Below are 24,006 nucleotides of genomic sequence, written 5' to 3' on the forward strand. Positions count from 1 at the left end.
TGGACATGCTCACTCTTAGGGTTTTGAAGGACTTGATTCTATTCCATCCTAAAAAACAGTCTCTGCCACTAACTTTAGAAGAGAAGAAATTTCAATATCGTTTCAAACCCACCTGGGGCTCCTTCCAAAGAAAAAGATCGAATCTTGGTTCTTCCAAGCCTCATACCCATTACCAATTGCCAAATTTGAACGTCAAAAGGAAGATGTTTTCTCAACCCACTGGCATTGCAGATCCGGAATGGAAAGCTTCACTACCACCAGAGAGTTTTGCTTGTGCTGCCCCCAAGGTCATCGCACGCCTCAAAATAATCCCACCCAAGAAACCCCATTTAGGAATCTTTGCTGCTTCATCCATTGCTGTTCCCAACCACTCTGAATCTCCCAAGCCTACGCCACCCAGAGTAGTTGATGGCCTCAACTGTCAGGGTTTGAAGCTTGTTACCCAGAAGCGAAGAAAAGCCACTAAGGAAGACCAAATTGAAGAAAAGCCACCAAAGAAGCCCAAATTGAACCCAACCTTTCCACTCTCAAACCCATCACCAAAACTGCCGCAAAATTTCCAGAATATCATCGACACAAAGGGTGGAATCCAACTGGTTTTGGTCATATAGAAACCTCTTACTAAGACTGACCTAAACCGACATAACGCTCGGTTGTCCATGCCTTTAAGCCAAATCAATGGCAGTTTCTTGAGGGAGGCAGAAAGAGAATATCTGGATCAACAAGCAACAATGGAAGTCCCATTCATGGAGCCCTCCGGTAAGGTAAATCAAATTGTTTTGAGGCAATGGGACATGCCCAAGGCGTCAGGAAAGAAAAGCTCATGCTATGTGCTGATAAAATTTTGGAATGAGGTGGTGGAAAAAAATGATCTTGGCAGAAAGCTTAACCAAGTGATCCAAATTTGGTCTTTTAGAGTTGGTAATGAAGATCAACTCTGTCTGGCTTTTGTTGTGGTCAACATAGGAGAGAACAATGAAGGAGCAAGTAGCAGTAGGCAAGGAAGAAGAGATATGGAGGATTGACACTAATTTTGGCCTTTTGCAATTCACCAATTTTCTTGTCATTAGATATTTTGTTTAGAGTTTATTAGAGAGCAACCATGTCAATATGTTATGACTCATGACGTATTGTTTATTAGTATTTTTTTTTTTTTTAATTTTTAGATATGGATCTATTGTCAATTAATGTAAAGAGTTTGTTCATTGAAATTTTGATTAATGAAGTTCCTAGAAATTTATAGAGCAGTGATCGAAACTGCATTGGGTTTATTTGTTTTGTTTTGTGTTTTTGGGTTCATGTTGTGTTTTTGGGTTCATGTTGTTGTGGTTTAAAAAAAAAAACAGTAGAAAAATCACCCAATTCCATGGGGAGAACCAATGAGAAACCAAGAAGTTTCTTTTGTGACATTGGTGTGGATGCATGCTTATGTTTATTTTGTTTATTCTTGGTATTGTATGTAATATTTTTGTTGGTTGGGAAATTGATACCATTTTGTTGAGGAGGTAATCCCCCTTCAAATAGTAGTGTAATACTGTCTCACGCCTAGCAGACATGGGCATGTGTAGCTAATTATTGAAAATGTTACGTACCCCTGATTGGTCAATAAGTAGTTGAAACTAAGAGATATCGTGCTGAGCTTGCAAAAGTTCGTGCTGAACTAGAACCTTGAGAAAAGCAACTGATTGATCATAAGGGAAAACTTGAAGTTACATGTACCGAAAGCAAGCTTTTGAGTGAAAAGGTGAGTTTTGGTACTTTGATAGTATCTTTTTAATTAATTCTAAGGGATGAGAGCATTGGCTACTTGTTAGTGTCCCCTTATTTTTCTTTCTCACATATAAATGGAAAAATTTGTATTAAGCACTTCATTGTTTGTCAAGCAATTCATTTCTTGGGTAGATTGACATTGTTTGAAGTAAAAGGTCCTATAATATGAATTGTGTTGCAGAGATTAAAATATAGTTGGCTGAAAGTGATGGTTGCTGTTTCAGCATGAAGCTGGTCATGCAGCGTTTGGAGATGCTCAAAAGCAGGTGGATGTTATATTGGGAAAATTAAAAACAAAAACTGCAAGCATTGCAGATATTCAAACTGACATAGATAAGAAGAAGCTTGAAGTATTGAGAGCTAGTAAAGTGGAACAAGTTTGTGTTTTCATCGTAATTAATTTGAATTTCAAGTTCACTTGCTGCTTTGCCATTAGGAAATATGATGATAGTACTTGACCCTTATTACAGGAATGCATCGAAGAACAAGATGCATTGATTCCTATTGAACAAGCTGCAAGACAAAAGGTTGCAGAACTTAAGTCTATTTTGGATACTGAGAAGAGTCAGGGATCAGTTCTGAAAGCAATCTTGCAGGCTAAGGAGTCCAACCGAATTGAGGGAATATATGGAAGAATGGGTGATCTTGGTGCTATTGATGGTAAGTCTTCTGCTTTTTATTAGTCTATATTCTTTGTTTTCTAGCCATCTTTTCAAGATTAACAATGACAAAAGTCCAATTTTTGTGACTTGTAATTGATTCCTTTTCTTATACCTGATTTTCCACAACAGTTCATGTCCTAGGTATACAGAACAATACATGTGATTTATATGAGTAGAGATTTGTGTTTGATGTTTGTGAAATTGTGTTCGGCTTTATTACTTTTACCAACCCTTTCCAATTATTGCCGTGTTTAATGCATCGATGAACTCATCATTTTCTTTACCAAATAGTATGATATCAAATCCCATATATATTTTTAATTTTCAAACAAAGTTTGTCTATTAACTTTTGTGATTTTCTATCTGCAGCTAAATATGATGTTGCTATATCAACGGCTTGCCCTGGACTTGATTATATTGTAGTGGAAACAACAGGTGCAGCACAAGCATGCGTTGAGCTACTTCGGAGGGAGAATCTTGGTGTTGCAACGTTCATGATATTGGTACCAATTTCACATTACTGTCCAAACAGTTGGAATTTTGGGTACCTGAAAGACCTTGTTTACTTATAATTTGGAATTTTGGGTACCTGAAAGACCTTGTTTACTTATAAGTTGGAAGGTCGACTGGTTTATTTGTTTGATCCTAGGAAACTTGACTGAAAATTTTCAGAACTTGTGACACATTCTTTGAATCTTTTAGGCTGAAAGTTGGCTGAATCTCTGTGCATGAGTTTGATATCTCCAGTTTGTAAATCACTTTAGTTTAAAATTATGACAATAAAGATTGTTCCCATTGAATCTGCTAGCTCGTTTTGAAATAGCAAGAAGAGACAATTTTGAAAACAAACCAAATCTTTACATATTGTAGGATCCATGGGATTGCTCATTTGGGTTCAGGTTGCAAAAATTTTTGGTTAACTTTTTGGTGATGTGCAACCAAAACTTGCAGCAGTCAAAGGGGTTTTGAAATTTTAATATCACAACTTACTTAACAGGATTCTGGAGTCAATAAATTTAGAAAATGATAATTCAGATTTGGTGGCCACTTAATATTTAATGCCATACAGTAGTGTGTGTGCGTATGTGTGTGTGTGTATCTTTTTCCTTCATATACGGTAGACTTCCATTAATTGAAGAGGACTTGTAAAACTATGACTACTTTATTTTTTATTTTATAATTTTGAATTCCTCTTGCAGGAGAAGCAAGCTGAATTTTTACCCAAGTTGAAGGAAAGAAAGACTTGTTGAGGACAGGGAAAAATTACGAGACATTTTCAAAGAAATTGAGCAGAAAGCTTTTACCATTCAAGAGAATTATAAAAAGACACAGTTTTTTTTTTTTTTTTTTTTCATTATTTATTATTAATAAAAATCCACAAGAAAAAAGATTTTTTCATACTGCTATGTGATCTAATTTCTTTCTTCTCCTTGTATAGCTGATCGATGAACATAAAGATGCATTAGACAATGCAAAATCCAATTACGATAAAGTGAAAAAGGCTGTGGATGAGTTACGGGCATCAGAGGTACTATGCTAATTCTTGCATCTTTCTCGTTTCCTGTTTTTTTTTTGGCTCGTATTTCCTGACATCTTGTTTACAATCTCTGTGATGGCACAGGTTGACGCTGAATACAAATTACAAGACATAAAAAAGGCATACAAGGAGTTGGAATTGAAGGCGAGGGGTTACAAAAAAAGGCTTGACAACTTGCTTATAAAGCATATGGAACAGTATGTCCTTTTTGTGGAACTCTTAAGAAGTAGGGGATCTTTATGATCTTGAAGCATGCTTAACATTGTGTACTGGTTGCAGAATTCAGAAAGACTTAGTAGACCCTGAAAAGCTTCAGGCGACCTTGAGTGATGAAACTCTTAACGAGGCTTGTGACCTAAAGAGGGCTCTTGAAATGGTTGCACTGCTGGAAGCCCAACTGAAGGAGATGAATCCTAATCTTGATTCTATCTCAGAGTATGACTTTCTCTGTTCTTTAAAAATGTTTATCAACTTGAGTTGAATTCTTCAGGGGCCTCTGCTAAATTTTTCGTACTATGATTAATAGATATTGGACAAAGGTATCATTATATAATGAGCGAGTTGAGGAACTAAACAAGGTCACTCAACAGCGCGATGACGTAAAGAGACAGTATGATGAATGGAGGAAGAAGAGGCATGCATATATATCTTTATTTTTTTGTCTGATTTACGTTCTTTTTATCCTTCTACACAATTTTTTAGTTTTCACTCAACTGGCTATGGTGCAATAACAGGTTGGATGAGTTAATGGCAGGATTCAATGCAATATCTTTGAAGCTGAAGGAGATGTATCAGGTTTGTGAATGGATCACTCCCCACAAGTTTTAGCTGGATTATAAATTCTATTGTCCATTCTGACTCTTTGGTGTCTTTGGTGTACATTAAACAGTTTGAATTGCAAGAAATGTAACTAGTACCATTTGTACCCTGGTACTAGATCTTCTGCCATTGAAGAACTCCACTTTCAATTAGCAAAATTCTTTTCTATGCTCCTTCATTTGCAATCAGTTGGGGCTTTTCATATTTGATGCTTCTTGTTTCATCTTTCATGCTTCTTTCCTTTTTTTTTCTTGTATTATATGCGTTAACAAGTAATGATTGTACTTTTTCCCTTCTAATGGACTTGCCATATAAGATCACACTTGGAGGTGATGCAGAACTTGAACTAGTGGACTCTTTGGATCCTTTCTCTGAAAGTGTTGTTTTCAGTGTCCGACCACCAAAAAAGATCTGGAAGAATATTGCAAATTTATCGGGTGGTGAAAAGGTTATCTTTGAACATTGCTGACTTTAAACCCTTCTATAGAATCCATTATCTGAACTGATGATGCCGAAAATATCAACAGTGAGTTGCACAATGCTCGTACCCTCGAAACGACACCTGCACAGAGAAAAGAGGACCTAACAGAGAGCACCGGTGTGGCGCCGGCCAAATACCCTACGAAGGTCAAATTAGAAAGTATGCTCACAGCTCTAGAGTGCTAGAGAGGGTTAATGATGCGTACCTTGGCTTGTGAGGGTATTGGGGCTTTTATAGTGGCTTGAGGTTGACATCCCTTCCTTGGCGCGGAAGTCTTTTCCTTATAGGACTCTTCTTGTAGAATCCTAAACGTGATGAATAAGTCTCCTCTTTACGCGGAAGATTTTTACCAATTATACAAGATTTCCAGAGTCCTACTAGCGCAAGGACCCTATTTGGGCTCTTATGAGAATGGGTCAAAATATCCTTCATTAGGGGCTCAGCAGGCCCATGGATAACTAGCCCACCATTCTTCACCCATTCCATATCCGGCCCGTTCACATCAGGTCCGTCCACAGGGGGCCCGTGCAAATGATGGATCCGTTTATTCGGGCTTAAGAGATACTTTCCCCCTTTCATGAACAATAAGCATGCCTGTCTATAGAATCCCTGAATTATGTTGACAGTCGAGTAACCTATAATGTTGTTCCTTATACTGCTTTCAGACCGTGAGTTTTTTAGCTCTTGTTTTCGCACTTCATCACTACAAGCCAACCTCCCTTTATGTAATGGATGAAATTGATGCTGCACTGGGTACTTTCCTGAATCCTCGATTACAATCCCCACCCCTCTTAAATTGTTTCGTCTTCTTTTTCTTTTGATCTTCATTCACTTACATTGGTCCATATGGTGTGTAGACTTCAAAAATGTTTTTATTGTGGGGCATTATGTGAAGGACCGAACAAAGGATGCCCAGTTTATAATCATAAGGTAGGTTGAATGTTCCCTGGGGTTTATTGCTAGTTACTGATGTATTTGCTTATACTGATCTTGGTGTTCTTATCTTTTATGCCACCTGCAGTCTTCGAAACAACGTGTTTGAATTGGCCGATTGACTTGTTGGGATCTACAAAACTGATAATTGCACTAAGAGCATTACAATTAATCCAGGTAGTTTTGCAATCTGTGAAAAAGCTGCCTTATGATGCATTTGGTTTTTGTGGCGTTCCTTAGCTAATGGTTCCATGTCATGAGTAATTATTTACCTGGTTGTCATGGAATCAATTCTTTATTCAGTTCTGTATGAGTTTGCATATATCAAATAGTTATCTATTTTTGAATGTGTTGATGTGTCATATATAAGTTATAACAGCTTTTGCTTTTGTGCCTAATTCGTTTATGGTTAATGATAATTATAAGCGTAAATTGATTGGTATAATGCCTTGGCAACATTGGTGTGTAACTTTGTATAAACAAAAGGATACCCCTACGTGAGAGCAATGCAAGAGGTAGGGCTATCAAATTCATGGTTCATTTTATTTTTGAAGGGAGTTTCATTTTGTTTTTAGGAGGTAGCTTCTTTTCTTTTTTACCCTACATTTTTTTTTTAATAAAAGAAACTAAGGCTTGAACTGTAAATAAGGCATGAATCCAAAAGCTATGAAATGGAAACAGTGGCCCATTATAATTTTAAGCCCAACCCATATTATATTTTATTGAGTGAAGATTGAAAAATTAATGGGGCAATGAAAACGAAGCGAAGCCCAATGTATTTTTCATATGTTGAGCCTATGATTGTGATCTTAGGAAACAAAATGAAACCATGTTGAGACCAAGCAAATGAGGTGTGTTCTTTCAAAGGCCCTTGGTCCATGTTGACCCAGTTCAGTTCAATTCCAAACCCTTATTTTTTTTTTAAATGACCTATGAAACCATTGAGCTTGAGATGTATATGTGGATCACTGTCACTGAGCAAACGCCATGAAAAAAAAATATGCAGATAGTGAGAGGATAGAACAAAAGTGAGATGTGAATTGCAATTGGTTTGGGTTAAATGGGTAGGCGAAGCATGAATCTGGAGCACACGCCATGCAATCATGATGAATGAATGAACAAAACGCAATGCTTATTAAGACATGAAAATGGCATTAGCCAAGATTACAATATGCCATACGAGTGAGAGTGTACAAGATATTTTGGGCTAGAACAAAAAAAAAAAAAAAAAAAAAAAAAAAAAAAAAACTTGAGTGAACGGGTTGTGCTCTGACAGACGTGACGGACTCGCTCTGACAAATCTCTTCTAGCAGCAAGTGGAGAAATGAGAGGCGGAGGCCTAATATTTATACTGGGAGTGCACGGAAGACGAAGCGACGCCTCGTTCCAAAACAACAGCCACTAGCAGATTGACATTTGGCACAACGCATTAATGCGCCAGCTCCTGACTCAGCATTGTACGGATGAAAATTTACTGACAGGCTACCGAGTTTTAAATCCGTCACCCCATGGGTCCGTTTATATGTGCTGACGGACCCATCGGGTGAGGGGGCAGCTGAAAGGGGAAAAATCTCTTAAGCCCGAATAGACGGATCCATCATTTGCACGGGCCCTATGTGGACGGACCTGATGTGAAGGGGTCGGACATGGACGGGCTGAATAATGGTGGGCTAGTTATCCATGGGCCTGCTGAGCCCCTAAGGAGGAATATTTTGGCCCATTCTCGTAAGAGCCCAAATAGAGTCCTTGCGCTAGTAGGACTTCGAAAATCTGGTATAAATCTTCCGCGTAAGGAGGAGACTTGTTCATCACGTTTTGGACTCCACAAGAAGAGTCCTATAAGGAAAAGACTTCCGCATCAAGGAAGGGATGTCAATCTCAAGCCACTATAAAAGCCCCAATACCCTCATAAGCCAAGGTACGCATAATGAACCCTCTCTAGCACTCTAGAGCTGTGAGCATCCTTTCTAACTTGACCTTCGGAGGGAACTTGGCCGGCACCACACCGGTGCTCTCTGTTAGGTCTTATTTTCTTTGTGCAGGTGTTGTTGTGAGAGTACGAGCATTGTGTAACTCACTGTTGATATTTTCGGCATCATCACGATCCAACGTGAGTGTCCATCAAAGTTGCGTAGCTCCATTTTGTGTGTGACGATGATAATAATGGATGCGAGTGCACTAAATGCATAATGCCTATGTGCTTCATATGAATAAAAGTTGAACACAAAAAACCACTCTAATTGAAGCCTCATGAAAAACAATACAACCCCACACCAACAGATTAGAGAGCATGGAAAGTTAGACATAATTTACCTGTGAATGCAGGGACCCACAGTGGCGGCAACAATGTCCCAAGTGAAGGGAAGGTGAGCTCGAGTGAAGGAAGAACAGAGGGGATCAGGTGAGCACATTCCGCGTAATGGGTTTGCAATTACCGTGTGTGCTCTGTTTTGATGGTTTTGTGATTGGTGAGTAGGTGCAATTCATTGAAGAGGATTTGAGCAGAGCATTGAAGACTTTTGAAGACATTTTGCCACGATAGTTGAGAGAAATGAAGAAAGCTAAAGAGAATGTGAGAATAGCCGTTGAACATAGCACACTGTTTTGATCAGATATGCTTGTGCAAAATGAATCACCATTTTCATCAGATTAGTTGGGCTTGTGCAATTACTGTTGCTAGCTTGTGTCCATGAACAGTACACACGCACGCGTTTAAAGTTTAATGAAACAGTGCGTCTCTCTTTTATTTTCATTCCTATGTTTCATCTCAAATCATCTCAGCGTTTATTTTGCCAACTGTAGTGTGGGTCCCATCTGAGTTTTAAATGCAAACTCAAAAATCAGCTCACAAACACAAATCCAAACAGTCACATAGTTTCATCAAACTTTTCAATATAATAAGTTTGGTGAAATGCTAATAGATATGTATTATAGAAATCATATATAAATAAATATAAATTAAAAAAAAAATACTACCAGATTAGTGAGTCATGCTTACTCGATCAAATTGTGAGATGTACATAAACTGTATAATTAGAACTCTTACGATTATGTCTAAATTTTGAAGCTCATTAAAAATAGAAAAAGAAAAGAAAAGGTTGTTCTCTTTTTATGGGAAATTGGCTTTGTCATGCTATTAACCATGGTTTACCATTTTTTTTTTTTAAATTTATGTGGAGCCTATTCTATGAACGGCAGTTGTCTGCTTCCTTTCTCAACCCAATCAACTAAAAAATGTGGTTTATAATTGGGAAACAAAAGAACAAGCCGCCTTATAGACTGACTTATTTTTAAGAGTTAGTTACGTATGCCATTTGTAGAGGGCTAACTAATTTAATGAAATGGCAGCACATTTCCAGTATTACACTCTCCAACAGTGTTTATCATTATGTACACCAGTATTCAAAGTCTGGAGTCACTTGGAACTCTGTCTAGTAGTTTCTTCAACTCGGGTGAGTGCATCCGTGAGCACATCAATGGTCCAATCCTTCAAATCCTCCTGCACAAAACAAGCAAACAACATCACACATGGGTAGGGATGGCCATACCCATTGGGTAATGGATATCCAACCCTACCCGATCCAATTATTCTGGGTAATACCCAGTTCTTAATGGGTAGAAGGTAATTGGGTAGGGTTTGGATATTATCCAAATATTTTGGGTAGGGTTTGGATATTACCCATTTAACTAATTAGATCTAACTCAAACCCAACTCAATCAAATTATTATGAGTAAACCTCAATTCACCCAATTACCCAATAATCAAAATTACCAAATTGCCCCTAAAACTTGAAAATGACCAAATTATTCCTAAAATTACCGAAATGCACTCTAAACCTAAAAAATGACCAAAGTACTCCCGAAAACTAAAAATTACCAAAATACCCCAAAAACCTAAAAAAATGTCCAAAAGACCACCAAACCTAAAAATTACCAAAATAACCCCTAAACCTAAAAAAATGACCGAAAGACCACTAAAACCTAAAAAAATGACCAAAATACCCCCGAAATCTAAAAATTACCAAAATACCCTTAAAACCGAAAAAATGACAGAAATGCCCCCGAAACATAAAAAATGACCAAAATACCCCTGAAACCTAAAAATTACCAAAAAACCCCTGAAACATTAAAAAAATGATCAAAACACCCACGAAACCTAAAAAATGACCAAAATACCTCTGAAACATAAAAAATGACCAAAATACCCCCGAAAACTAAAAATTACCAAAATAACCTCTAAAGCTAAAAAATGACCAAAAGATCACTAAAACCTAAAAAATGATCAAAATACCCCCGAAACCTAGAAATTACCAAAATACCCTCAAAACCTAAAAAATGACCAAAATATCCCCAAAACATAAAAAATTACCGAAATACTCCCTGAAACCTAAAAATGACCAAAATACCCCCCCCCATAAACTTAAAATTACCAAAATACCCTCTAAACCTAAAAAATGTTTGAAATACCCCCAAAACCTTAAAATTACCAAAATACCCCCTAAACATATAAAATGACAAGAATACCCCTGAAACCTACAAAATAACCAAAATACCCCCCTAAATCTAAAAAACGACCGAAATACTCCTGAAGCCTATAAAATTACTAAAATACCCGGAAACCTATAAAATGACGAAAATGCCCTTAAAACCTATAAGATGATAAAAATAGACCCAACCCTAAAAAATGACTGAAATAACCTCGAAACCTAAAAAATGACCAAAAGATCCCAAAACCTAAAAAATGACAAAATATCCCCACAGCTTAAAAAATAACCAAAATACCCCCAAAACCTAAAAAATGACCAAAATACCCCTGAAACATAAAACATTACCCCTGAAACCTTGAAATTACCAAAATACCTATGAATCTATAAAATTACTGAAATAGCCCCAAAATAAAATTTTTTTTGAAATACCCCTAAAACCTTAGAAAAAGACAAAAATGCCCTCATAATCTAAAAAATGACTGAAATACCCTTAGAATCTAAAAAATGACCAAATAACCCCAAAACTTAAAAAATTACCAAAATTTCCTCAAAACCTACAAAATGACTGAAATATTCTTAGAACCTTTAATCTTGACAAAAATACCCTCGAAACATCCAAAATACCCCAAACCTTTATTTTGGTAATTTAAGAGGTTACAGATGTATTTTGGTCATCTTACAGGTTTAGGGGTATTTTAGTCACTTTAAAGGTTTCTTGGGTGTTTCGGTCATTTTAGATATTTTCTGAGGGTATTTGGTTGTTTTAGAGGTTTAGGGCTATTTTGGTTGATTTATAGGTTTTGGGGTATTTTTGGTAATTTTAGAGGTTTGGGATTATTTTTTGTCATTTTAGAGGTTTTGGGCGTATTTGGTCATTTTACAAGTTTAGGGCATATTTTGGTCATTTTATAGGTTTGAGGGTATTTCAAACATTTTTTAGGTTTATGGTGTATTTTTACCATCATATAGGTTTTAGGGGCATTTTTATCATTTTATAGATTTCTGGAGTATTTTGGTCATTTTATAGGTTTTGGGGGTATTTTGGTAATTTCCAAGGTTTACGGGGTATTTTGGTTAATTTTTAGATTTCGGGGGTATTTTGGTAATTTTTAAGTATTAGGGGTGTTTTAGTAAGTTTTTAGTTTTCGGGGATATTTTGGTCATTTTTTAGGTTTAGGGATTATTTCAATCATTTTTAGGTTTCGAGGGTATTTTGGTAATTTTTAAGTTTCAAGGGTATTTCAGTTAGTTTTTAGGTTTTGGAGGTATTTTTGTCATTTTTTAGGTTTAGGGGGGGTATTTTTGGTAATTTTATGTTTCGGGGGGTATTTCAGTCAAATTTTAGGTTTCGGGGGTATTTTGGTCATTTTTTAGTTATAGGAGGTACTTTGGTAATTTTTGGGTTTCAAGGGCATTTTGGACTTTTTTAAGTTTCGTGGGTATTTAGTCATTTTTTAGGTTTCGGGGGTATTTTGGTCATTTTTTAGGTTTATGAGGTATTTTGGTCATTTTAAGTGGTTTTTGAGCATATTTAGTGATTTTTGGGGTATTTTGGTCATTTTAGAGATTTCATGGGTATTTTGCTTATTTTAGAGATTTTGAGATATTTTGGTCATTTTAGTGGTTTTTGAGCATAATTAGTGATTTTAGAGGTTTCAAGGACATTTTGCTCATTTTAGAGATTTTGAGAATATTTTGGTTTTTTTAGTGGTTTTTGAGCATATTTGGTGATTTTATAAAAATTGGGTTTGGGTAGGGTATGGATATCCATGGGTAAACAAACTGGGTAACAATTGGGTATGGATACTAATTAAATAAGATAATTGAGTATCCATGAATAAATTAATTGGGTTGGGTATACCCATACCCTACCCATGGCCATCCCTAATTTTGATTTATGGGCATTATTAATTATGTGTCACCATCATAAGGGGGCAGCATATTTTCTTCATGAGAAGTAAACAAATGAGATGACCCAGTGACATGCATAAGCACATTGAAATTTTATTCAATCTAATGGAGAATTACTTTGTTATGTATCATTAAAAAAAAAAAAAAAAAAAACCTCACATTAAATGGTCTAAAGTTTGCTTGATCACGCGGAATCCTTCAATAAAAAAAAAATCTCTCATGGGGAAACCAGACCGCAACAGTTCATGTGCCATGAGACCCCACAAACAGTATGCAGATAAAGCTTCGTGAATTGACATAATCATTTCTTGCTTTATGTTAGAGGCTTCCTTGTATGGCATTGACTCTGTTGAAAGTTGAAACTAGAAGCTCCCAAGCGAAATAACATGATGCAGTCAATACTGTAGATTATCAACGTAGGTCTTAAAGGCTGTGTTGAGTGCTTTCCCTGAGTGTTGTGTTCAGGGTGTTTGGAGTTGTGCTTTTCTTGAGTAGTTGTAATTGTGGATTTGTTGGTCTTTGACTTTGGTGAGGGTGAGGGGTTTAACTGTTGTAATTCTGGTTGCTGGTCTTTTGACCTGGGTGTGCTGTATTTGAGGCCCCTATTGGATGCTGTTGCTGGTTTTCCCAGCTTGATGTTAAGAAAATTTTACTTGATTATTGCAAATAAATAATAAGCTCATCCAAACACATTACTGGGTCATTTGCAACGTCTACCATGAACTACAAAATTTTCCAATCAACACTCCAAAGCAATATAACAACATTGCGATATGAGTGTTAAAACAATTTGGCAGTCGTGTAATAACAATGATAAAATTTAAAATGATGACTATAGAGCATTTTGATTAATTTAGCTAGGGATTTTATAGGATAGGAGTGAAAAACTGAGTAGATGTAATAAACCCAAGAGAATGAATGAGATAAGACATAAGAGAAGAACACTTTGATAATCATTTAAAACATTCCCAATTCTTTAAAATAAACAAGAGATTAAAATTACCAAACCAATTTCTTCATCCATCAAGCTACTAATGACCAATAAGGACCGTATAATTAACATGAAATTGAAAATACATTGTTGTTTATATATAACCATTGAAATCCAATTTTTAGGAAAACATTAACATTGAAGATCAACATCATTTAAGCATGCACTCGATAGCAAAGAAATAATTCAACTTCAGCCAAAACAGGATGAATGAAGATATTTGGTCTTTTAGTCCTCCTCCCTCCCAAACCAAAAATAAAAAAATAAAAAAATTTATTTAAATTTTATCAAAGGAACAGTAATGAGTGTCTTAAACAAATGAATATAAAAGCATATATGAAACTCTCAGTCTATTAAGTCCACACAAAAAAAAAAAAGCCTAAGTTCATAAGCAGATAAATATATAGCATGGTTATAACTTAGTGGGAGCAGTTTTGACTTGTATACATTAGAGGATTAAAGAACCTCATAAAGCATTACATTGAACAGGAAAACACTCTAGAGTCATAGCCTATGTCCGTAAGCAATGCACTCCACAAAATAACCAAGCAAGAAAGAAGAGTAGAGTAGATATAAAAGAATGAAGAGCCTGACCTTGCGCAATCGTTCACCAGTTCTAATTTGTGCATTAGGACGAGCAAGCTTGGATTCAAAGGGAGTTCTAGGCCTCACTTCTCGAATTTCTTCCCACTCCTCACGACTTAGCATTCTAACCATGCCTTGCCCATCAGGTGCATTCTTTATTTTTCGCTCTATCAGTTCTTGGGACTTTGAATCATCATACTGCCACCACACCATATAAGATTCAAATCACGTTAACCAGTCTATAGACTAAAACTGCCTATGCAAAACTACAACAACATCTTGTATTTTATCAAACATAAGATGCCAACATGAAACCTCCACAACAAAAATCCAACCTTTAAATTGATGCACCATTTTATTAAAAAAAATGGTCACATTAACCACTCCTTAAACTAAAATTTCCTAGGCCGAGCTACAATGGAAGCATCAAACCAAAAACAAAGCATCTGCTATTTTATCAAACATATATGCCAACACGCTTACAATTGACCCAACTTTGTTTTACAGATGATTTGATAGTTTTCATTGATCTTCCATCCATTCAAGTAATAAAATCAGTGTTGGTGGAATTCAAAAGTATGTCAAGTTTGAATGCTGATATGAGGAAAAGCGAAAGGGGTTTTTTTTTTTTTTCTTTGTTTTTGGGATAAGTGAGGAAAAGTGAAGCTTTTGGTTCAGGCACTTCTCCCGTTACCAGAAAACAGATTGTTGATGGTTAAATTTTCAAAGAGGGTAAGTTAGGAAGTGAGGTATTAGGGTGCTACTCTAGTATCAGGCAAGTTGAGTACTCAGGTTCAGGATTGTAAGCCATTAAATGAGAAAATCACTGCCAAGATAAATGCTTGGAATTGTAAAAAGCTCCCATTTGCAAGTGGACTACAACTACTGCAATTAGTACTCTATAGTATCCCATTTTTCTAGGCTAGTGTGTTCGTATTTCTTAGAAAGTCATTAAGAGTATAAAACAGAAATTTAATAAGTTTCTGTGGAAGGGCCAAGATTATGGTACTATAGGGTATTAACATTTAGTGTGCATTTGGATACTGCTTATTTTACTGAAAATTGAAAAAAAAAAAAAAAAAAAAGCCAATGACAAGTGTCAAAAAATACTGTTCATTTTCCTTAATGTACTGTTCATGTGTGCAAGAGGCACTAGTCCCAAAAAAAAAAAAAAAAAAAGCCAAAAGCACAGACTCCTTGGACGCAGACGCCAATCCAAACGAAGTCTTAGGATGTGTTTGGATACTGCTTATTTTGCTGAAACTGAAAAATTATTGCTGAAAGTACTGTAGATAAAAGTAAAAATTAGTTGAAATAGTACAGTAAGACCCATAAATAGTGTCAAAAAGTGCAGTAGGATCATGAATAGTAGCAAAAATAAGCTGAATCATGAAATAATATTCATTTTTCATCCACTCGCAAACGCATACTTATTGGGATTTTTTGTGTTCCAAAATGCAAACAGGGCTTGGGTCCAAAGAGGTTTGAGTGGAATAAGGCAACCCTTATAAAACATATTTGAAATCTGTTTGTAAAAGCAGGTTCCTCGTGGGTGGCATGGGTGCATACTAATATCTTGAGTTTCTAGATTGTTAAGGTTCCTCAGGAAAGCACTTGGGGTTGGAGAAAATTATTAAAATTATGAAACCTTGCTAGAACTTATCTGAAAGTTGTAATAGGAGCTGGTAGACTTATATCAGGTTGGCACGACTGGTAGCAGTCAGATGGAGTTCTGTTTGCCAAATATGGTTTTAGAGTCATATATGATTCTGCTAGTACTATGGATGCTAAAGTTTCTGCTATGCTGATAGGCAGGATTGTTGCTAGAAATCTGCTTGATTAGATGCTCTTGTGTCCATCTAGAGTAAGCTATGTCTTGTGAAGTTTGGGGATAAAGATCAAGCTTTTTGGAGTATATATAAATCAGGTAATTTTAATTGTGCTCAAACATGGGATACAATCAAGTCCAAGCAGCCAGAGGTCAACTGGTGAAAGCAAGTATGGTTCAAATTAGCCATACCAAAGCATGCCTTAATCAGTTGGCTTGTGTTTAGAAACAGGTTGACAACTAGAGATAGACTCCTCAAGTGGGGCTATACGGGGAGGGGCGTGTTGTATATTTTGTAGAAGTTACATGGAAAGCAGAAGCCATTATTCTTTGAGTGATCATTTACTAAAAGAATTTGGAAATAAATCATGGGATGGTGTCTTGTTACAAGACTGAATGCTGCTGAAAATATGTAGTTGAATGAAGCGTTCAAAACCTTCAAGGAAGTGTTGAGCAATCTTGCATCCGAGGTTGCCTTGTATAAAATAACATTTGGAAACATAGGAATATCAGGCTTTATGGAAGACATATCAGAACCAAGAAAGAAATTGTTCATGGGGTATCGGGTATCCCCTTATCTGTTCTGTCATGATCTGGAGTGTTTAACTTTTATCTTTGTAATGTTTAGGCTAAATCATGACTAGTTGAGTGTGTCTGTTTCTGTGTATGCAGCTCGCCACTGCGTGTTTGTAAAATTATGTGTTTCATTAATATCAATTCTCTGATTCATAAAAACTTAAAAAAAAAAAAAACCTTCATAACAAAGTTTCAATTTTTTTTTTTAATTGATGCACCCTTCTTGTATACAAAAATAAATATTAAATAATCAGTACCCACATTCAAAAATGACTTTTTTATGATAAAAATAAAAATAATAATAAAAAACACACACACACACGCGCGCACACACACACACACACAATGGCCATCAAAAATTAATTTGAAAATCAATCAGAAACAAGCTTCAATTAGTCCATATAGAAAGAAGAAGAAAAAAAAAATGACAAATGGGGTTTGTGGAAAATGAAAAAATAAAATAAAATCTTCACAACAAAATTCCGATTTTTCTAATCGATGCAATGCACCTTTCTTATATACGAAAAAAAAAGTACCCACGTTCAAAAAAGTTTCAACAATGATTTCCATCATCAAAATCAATATGAATATCAACAAGAAGTAATCTTTAATTAGCTTGATATAGGGAAAAAAAAGAAGAAGAAGAGAGAAATGGGTGTCGTGGAAAATGAAAAGAAATGGAGAATAGAATAGAGGTGAAGAGAAGAGAAGAGAGAGTACCATCATGAGGAGCTTAGCGAAGAGGCCAACACCGACAACAGTGAGAATCATGGGCAAAGAAGCGGTGTCGAGGTAGGATTTGGACTCGGGAACTTCGACAATGAACTGGTCCTTCTTTATCTTGAGGTTCTTCTTGCTTTTCCTCGTCCTCTGTAACCCAGCAATCTTTCTCTTCAAGGTCTCACTTGGCCCCTCATGGGACGACGAAACCGTATGTAACTGTCTTCGTATCTGACATAGCCTTCGGCTAACCCCAGTGCACATGGTTTTTGTTTTGGTTCAAGTTCAAAAGTGGGTGTCTGTGACTGTAAGCTTGTTTTGTGTATGTGTTTGTGTTGAATAAGTTCCTCTCTCCTATGTGTGAGCTAGAAAAGTTCTAACAACAGTAATCTACTATTCTTATGAAACTAGGAATTGGGCCCAAAATGCAGTTTTTGTTGGTCTGGTGAATCCAAGTATTCTAGGCCCAACACTTTTTTTTTTTTTGGGATAAATTCTAACCGAAGAGGGTAAACCTTAGATTGTTTATGTTGGAAACACTAATAGGCGTTGGATGAATTACAAAACCCTTGGGTAGCTCAACATTGTTATATGGATACAAGATTTTATCCTCAATTTAATGTTGTTGTAGATCAACTAAGCTAATTTATGAGTAGTTTGAGCTTAACTTGGAAAAAGACTTTGATTATAGCTTTTATATTTGTATGTTTAACAATATTTTCACAACAAATCATAAATGACAGATTATTACTTGTTATTATTGTTGGAGCAAAAAAGTAATCTTAGTGGTAAGTTCAAATTTGAACCAATAACAACTAACTATCTATAATTTATTATGAAAATGTTATGGATGTAGTATTTCTCTTTCAGTAACTTAGAAGCTGTCAGTTTAGCAATAATATTGTTCAATTAAATATTTGATTGCCTTGTGTATGTAATTAAGTCCTTCTATTTACCACTAAACCAGACACAACAAATGTCATAAGAGTTATCAACCAAAGAGAATATCCTTGTAGAATTGAAGTAGCTGTAAAAAAATCTCCTTGCCATTTCCACTGCCATCAACCTTGGATATTTGTGATCTTTAAGGAAGATGCTAAGGTTGTTATTGCTTCTATTGTTTGCTTTGAGTCTGACTCCCCTTGGGAAATTTCTCCCATTATTGCTGGTATTTGCAACCTAATTCCTTGCTTTTCTATAGTGAAAGTTTTGTTTAGTTACAGATCTACAAATGAGCTTGCACACCTTTTAGCTCGTGACATTTTTTCTTTAACTTGTGAAACTCATCCCATCTTTTCCATTTTTGGGTCTATTTAAGATTTGTTTATTTTGCTGAAAATACTGTAGATAAAGGTAAAAGTTAGCTGAAATAGTACAGTGGGATCTATGAATAGTACAAAAAAGTGCAGTGGGACTCAAATAAATTAAATAGTAAAATAAGTTGGCTTTTTAATTTTGAGCTAAACACACACTTCAAGTGAGTCTTTTGCAAGGAAAATGATGGACCAGCTTCTCCTTGTTGTTTTTGTCGTCTTTGGAGCTTAGGCCCTTCTTAATAATATTATCTCAATTATAAAAAAGTCTTTCTAAAATAAAAAACTCAATTATTAAAAAAAAAAAACCTTCTTAATAATATTATCTCAATTATAAAAGAAAAAAAAAAGTAAAAGAAGATAGGGCCCGTTTGGTCATAGAGTTTAAAAATTGTTGTTTAAAAAGATGTAAAAATTATTGTTTAAAAAGTGTTGTTGAAAAACGTATTTTTAGTGTTTATAAAACAAAAAAAAAATGTGTTTGGTATTATAGTTTAAACAATATGTTTTTAGTGTTTAAAAAACATAAAAATGTGTTTGGTATGTGTGTTTAATTTTATAAAAAAAGCTAAGCACAAGTACAAAATAATATTTTTAAACCAGGAGAGAGACGATAATAACATTATTGTTGCTGGAGTCCTTCTTCATCCCTTCTCTTCTTCCCCAAGGGCAAAAACCAAACCCACGCAATCCTCGCAACCATCTACGCCTCTGAATATCCACGGCTGGGGCTTCACGTTCCTCGGATCTCATCTCCACTGTCAGCACTCCAAGACCCAGCAACCACTCTTGCATTTGTAGCCGCCGACCCATAATTCCAAGATCCAGGTTCGCATCTCCCTTTCACCTTGCTCGTCAATGGGTTTTTTGTGTAAAGAGTGAACAGTTACTTCTTCAGTCACAGATTTCTCACTTCTTTTTTTTTTTTGTATTTTTCCTTTTTGTTTTTTATTTGTTATTTTTTTCCTCACCAATCGAGAAAACCCATTTTTCCTGTTCTTTGTTTGCTGTAGACACAATATTTGATTTACAATCCAAACATACACGCCTTACGTTCTCGAAATCTAGAAGGGTTTTCTCGATATCTTTGTTGTTGAAACAATTCTTGATTTACAACTCATTCGATTTTCCATTTTCCGTAACACTCTGTGAATCATTTGCCGAGAAAGCGTTGAAAATTTGATGAATTTGTGGTTTTTCCTAGGGCTTCTCAGCTACAGAAACCCAATGTTGCTTGCTTGCTGTTTGAAATTTGAGGGTCTTTTGAGTGTATTTTTAAGCTAATATGAAATTCTCCGTAGCTGATTATTAGTTTCATTAGTGCATTTTTACTGTTAGTTTTAGTTGATTGGGTTTCGCATGTAGGTTTTTTCAATGGTGTATTCCCATGAAGACGCCATTGTCATATGCGGAGGAATTCCAGCAACTACAAGAAGAGTTGTGTGTGTTGCGCGACGAATTGAGGGTAATGCATGACAAGGTCCATCCCTTAGATCAGACAAAAAAAATGGTCAAGATTATGTTCATTGGATGGTGTTTGTTATGCACTGCGCTTGCACTACTGCTAACTACGACAATGGTGTAAGCCAAACTGTTATGATGATGTGTTCGTTCTTACTGTGTACCCATATTATCTTATTATGTACTATTGACTCCTCTTGAACTTGATGCACTTTGTACTAGTTTTTTGACAATCTTGAGTCACCCATTTTGGTAGTGCTAGGTATATGTATAGGGTTGACTCTTGACTCTTACAGTAGTATGTTATTGGCTTAATGCTTCACTTTTTTCTTAGAATGAGAATGCTTGCTTTGGTGTAAATAATGTAAAGGATTGTAGTGATCAAAAAAAGGAAGGTTTGAATTTATGTTTTTTTGTTCTTCTTGGCTTTATTTTGTCTAACACTTCTACCTTTAATTTCAGCCCATTAATATTATAATTTTTTGATTGTTTATCTTCATGGCTGACCCTATCTAGTTTGTGGAGTACCATTGCTGACCTCAAAATTTAGGATTACGGCTTTGTTGTTGTTGTAGGTGGTTATATTGCAAATTCTGAATGAGTAGGGGGAAAATGATTCTATATCATTGTCATTATCAATTTTAGGTTCCTTTTACATATTACATTTATGAATAATTGACTTATAGTTGTTTTTTATTTCTTGGAAATACAGTGACTGAACTGTGCTGGTAGATATATAATGTAAGACTCATATAATGGCATATATCATGTTCATTGATGGAATTGTATGAACACCCAAAGCAGTGAACATGAACGTTAAAGAAGCATGAATGTTAATGGTGATCTACAAGGAAATAAAAGAAACCTGTGAATGAATTGCAATTAACAAACCTTTCAAATTATATTATTCCTTTCTTTTTCTTCTTTAATTTACTGTGTATGGGTTTTATGTTTCCCTGTTGGCATGTTTATTGATTTTTTTATTTTTTATTTTTTATTTTTAGATTTAGTATATTTATAGTTTGAATGATTCTCTCAATTTTCACATCTAGATCACACCAAAGCAAAAATGTGTGACTTTTAATAGCAGATTTATAACCTTCTTTGTGTTTGTTAATCAAATCAATTCATTTTGAACATGACAGTAAACAAACAAAACTAATAGCAAATTTATAAAATTTTAAACCTGAGCATAGTAATAAACGAACACAAACTATTTTATTAGTACATCAAATCAACACAAATAACAACAAATTTATGATATTTTAAATATATATTAAATATAAATGGAATTGGGCTAGACGAATTTGTGAATTTGCTAACCTGTACTCGACCCAATCTATCAGATTGAGTTAAATAGGATCGATTATGGTAGATCAGTGGTTGGTTGCATACCCCTAATCATAATTCATAACAAATACTTTTTTTGTATTTAAGTGAATTTATTTTGTATAAAAAATAAGTTAGATAAAAATTAATTATATTTAAAAAATTGAGAAAATATTTCTTGTCGCAATTAATTATACCAAGTCATCTATGTACCAGCATGAGTGAATGGGAGAAACATTGTTTGTTATATTCATAATAATTTGGTATAAGATATTTGTTCTATCTAAAAATAAAAGATTTTAGAAAATTGTACATAAAAAAAAAAAAATCAACCGAAAAGGCCAAGGGAGTTCTGTGTTGGAGAGTAGTGAATTACCTCCATCTTTGTTGAGAATATTTTCAATTTTTTCAGCCAATTGGGCGAATCTTGCATTTTTGACATATAAAAGAATAACATGAGCATTTGCCTTAAAATTAAATCTAGTAAATTTCAATAACATCACCAAGAAGCTCAATAAATTGAACTAATACATGAATTGTTAGTGACACAATCAGAAATGCAACAAAACTCGGGTGGAAAAAGAAAGAAATATGCAAGAGGAAAATAATGGTCAACATATTTAATTAGAGAACGGTAAGTAGTGTTATGCACTTCCACCTCTCTTTCTCTTAACTTTTTAAAGATGACCGATTATATGCTTGTCCTCTTTAAAAATAGTATTCTTTTGGTCAATATGGAAAATAACATTTGGTGCTAAGCTAACTGAGAAAAAAAAAAAAAAGCATAAGAAATACCAAAAACAAACAATATTACAATGAAAAAATATAGGGGAAGTGCAGTATCTCAAAATAAATAAAGAACCTCAATCATAAAAGGAAAATCAATTACCAAAGAAAGTATCAAGACATACGCCACGACACCAATTGCTCGAACCTGCATATATTAAGTTTGTTAATTGAAAATAAGTGGAGGATGGTGATGTTCAAAAGTTGTAAGGAATTCAAGGCAAAGTGGAGCAAACACTATAGTTGTGCAATTTGCCAATTTCTATGAATGGTGGAGCAATTTGCCAATTTCTATGAATGGAAAATGGTAACCACAATGCATAATTTTACACAATTTTAGCCACTAATTAAAGTTGTGTAAAATTATAAATTGTGTAAAATTATGTGATCTTAACATTACTCTTTTATAAATAAACCGTTTTTATACTTGATTTTACAACTTCTTAATTAGTTGTGATCAAAGTTGTGTAAAATTATGTAGTTTGCTCTTCTATGAATAGGTCATTTTCATATTCAATCTCATAACTTATTGATCTTGTGTGATTGTAAATGATTGATCAAAAGTGGTAGATCAATGCAATAAGAATGGCCGAAAAATCCCACGCTCATATTAACACATCAACATGTAAAATTAGGATGTTGATTATTATTATTATTATTATTGAGAAACAAACACACCTAAGAAAGAGGGAAAAAGTTCTAACACAAACTCACACCGCAAATTTCACTTCAAATTCTCTGGTAACTGAGAGTGTGTCCCACTTTTCTTAAGAGGATGTTGTAAAATTGAGTTTGGGATTATTCCTAAATTAATTGTATCACTAAAATTTTCTTAAGATTTACCTCGGTAATCAACTCATGGACTAAAAGATATTCAAACTTATAAAGCAGACTTCATCAAGCAAATTTGGGTTTTGAGTTATGTAAAAGTCACTCCATCTAAATTTTTTGCTATATATATATATATATATTAAAAAATTGTCTCATATAATATGTACAATACATAAATTATAGAATTATTTAAAAATAATAATGTTATCCTTGATTAATAATTCTTCTATATATATAAAAAAAAAAAAAAAATCATTGAGAATGACAACAAAGATTGGCCACGTTAGAAACTTGCATGTAGAGTGGCAATGGATGATCCAACCCTTTACCCCACCACTATATAATAAGTCGGTCAAAAAATTTAGGGTTGGTTCTGCATTGCGTCTATGGCATGACTGGCACTTTGAAATGCATTCTATTGCATTAAACCGGAGAGTGCAGCAGCGTCAAAAAGTATGCCTGCGGCCTTTGATATGTAGTAAATTGTACTAAACTGGAGAGTGCTTCAGATCAGAAATTTTGACCCCTAAGCTATTGATATTTAGTCATGCAAGGTTTCTATTGCAGGTGTTGATTAATGAAGACATTTATTATAATATGAAATTAAATTGACCATGTTGTAGCTTCGGATTATAAGACAGAAAATTATAACTAAAAAAAAAAAAAGGCAAGGTAAGAAACAAAAATCCCAGGTAAGAATCAAAGGTGCTGACACCCCATGCACACATGCAAACACTTTCTTCCATCTTCAGGGAGATATGAAGTAGCAAACAACAATCCAATTTTACACATGGCCACTACACAAAAGCTTAATACATTTGCAATTGCTATCTTTTACCAACAATTTCAATCCAGAAAACAGTCCACATTTGCAATTGCTACACTATAAACTGAAAATGGTGTTCCCAAAGCTGAACTCATCCCATCACTCCTCATAATCTACCAAACACAATAATTTAGTTTACCATCATATGAAACATGAGGGA

The 24,006-nt window shown here is 34.9% G+C and overlaps 1 protein-coding gene and 1 pseudogene across 3 annotated transcripts; one reads left to right on the top strand and one right to left on the bottom strand.

The window, feature by feature from the left end:
- The first annotated feature begins 659 nt into the window (after nucleotides 1–659).
- LOC112039951 (structural maintenance of chromosomes protein 4-like) lies at nucleotides 660–6,660 on the top strand (annotated as a pseudogene).
- A 2,765-nt stretch (nucleotides 6,661–9,425) lies between these two features.
- LOC112040161 (uncharacterized) lies at nucleotides 9,426–17,656 on the bottom strand. 3 transcript variants are annotated; one of them, XM_024073074.2, is made up of 3 exons: nucleotides 17,301–17,656; nucleotides 14,186–14,374; nucleotides 9,426–9,701 (listed from the first exon to the last, which is right to left on the bottom strand). In XM_024073074.2, exons 1-3 carry the CDS (start codon nucleotides 17,562–17,564, stop codon nucleotides 9,618–9,620), a joined length of 537 nt encoding a protein of 178 aa, XP_023928842.1. In that variant the 5' UTR covers nucleotides 17,565–17,656; the 3' UTR covers nucleotides 9,426–9,617. The 3 variants fall into 3 exon arrangements, with proteins under 3 accessions (XP_023928842.1, XP_023928849.1, XP_023928834.2); XM_024073081.2 differs by lacking the exon at nucleotides 9,426–9,701 and adding an exon at nucleotides 9,708–13,218; XM_024073066.2 differs by lacking the exon at nucleotides 9,426–9,701 and adding an exon at nucleotides 9,708–13,231.
- Between the last annotated feature and the right edge of the window lie 6,350 nt (nucleotides 17,657–24,006).

The sequence above is a fragment of the Quercus suber genome, unplaced genomic scaffold, assembly GCF_002906115.3.
Source record: "Quercus suber isolate HL8 unplaced genomic scaffold, Cork oak 2.0 scaffold_259, whole genome shotgun sequence".
Taxonomy (NCBI): domain Eukaryota; kingdom Viridiplantae; phylum Streptophyta; class Magnoliopsida; order Fagales; family Fagaceae; genus Quercus; species Quercus suber.

Excerpts from the sequence above, each read along its gene's own strand:
- LOC112040161 (XM_024073066.2), bottom strand. The coding sequence starts at position 17,564 with ATGTGCACTGGGGTTAGCCGAAGGCTATGTCAGATACGAAGACAGTTA. Across the intron at positions 14,375-17,300 it reads TCGCTAAGCTCCTCATGATG|TATGATGATTCAAAGTCCCA; the intron begins GTACTCTCTCTT and ends GTGTGGTGGCAG. Across the intron at positions 13,232-14,185 it reads CTGGTGAACGATTGCGCAAG|CTGGGAAAACCAGCAACAGC; the intron begins GTCAGGCTCTTC and ends CTTAACATCAAG.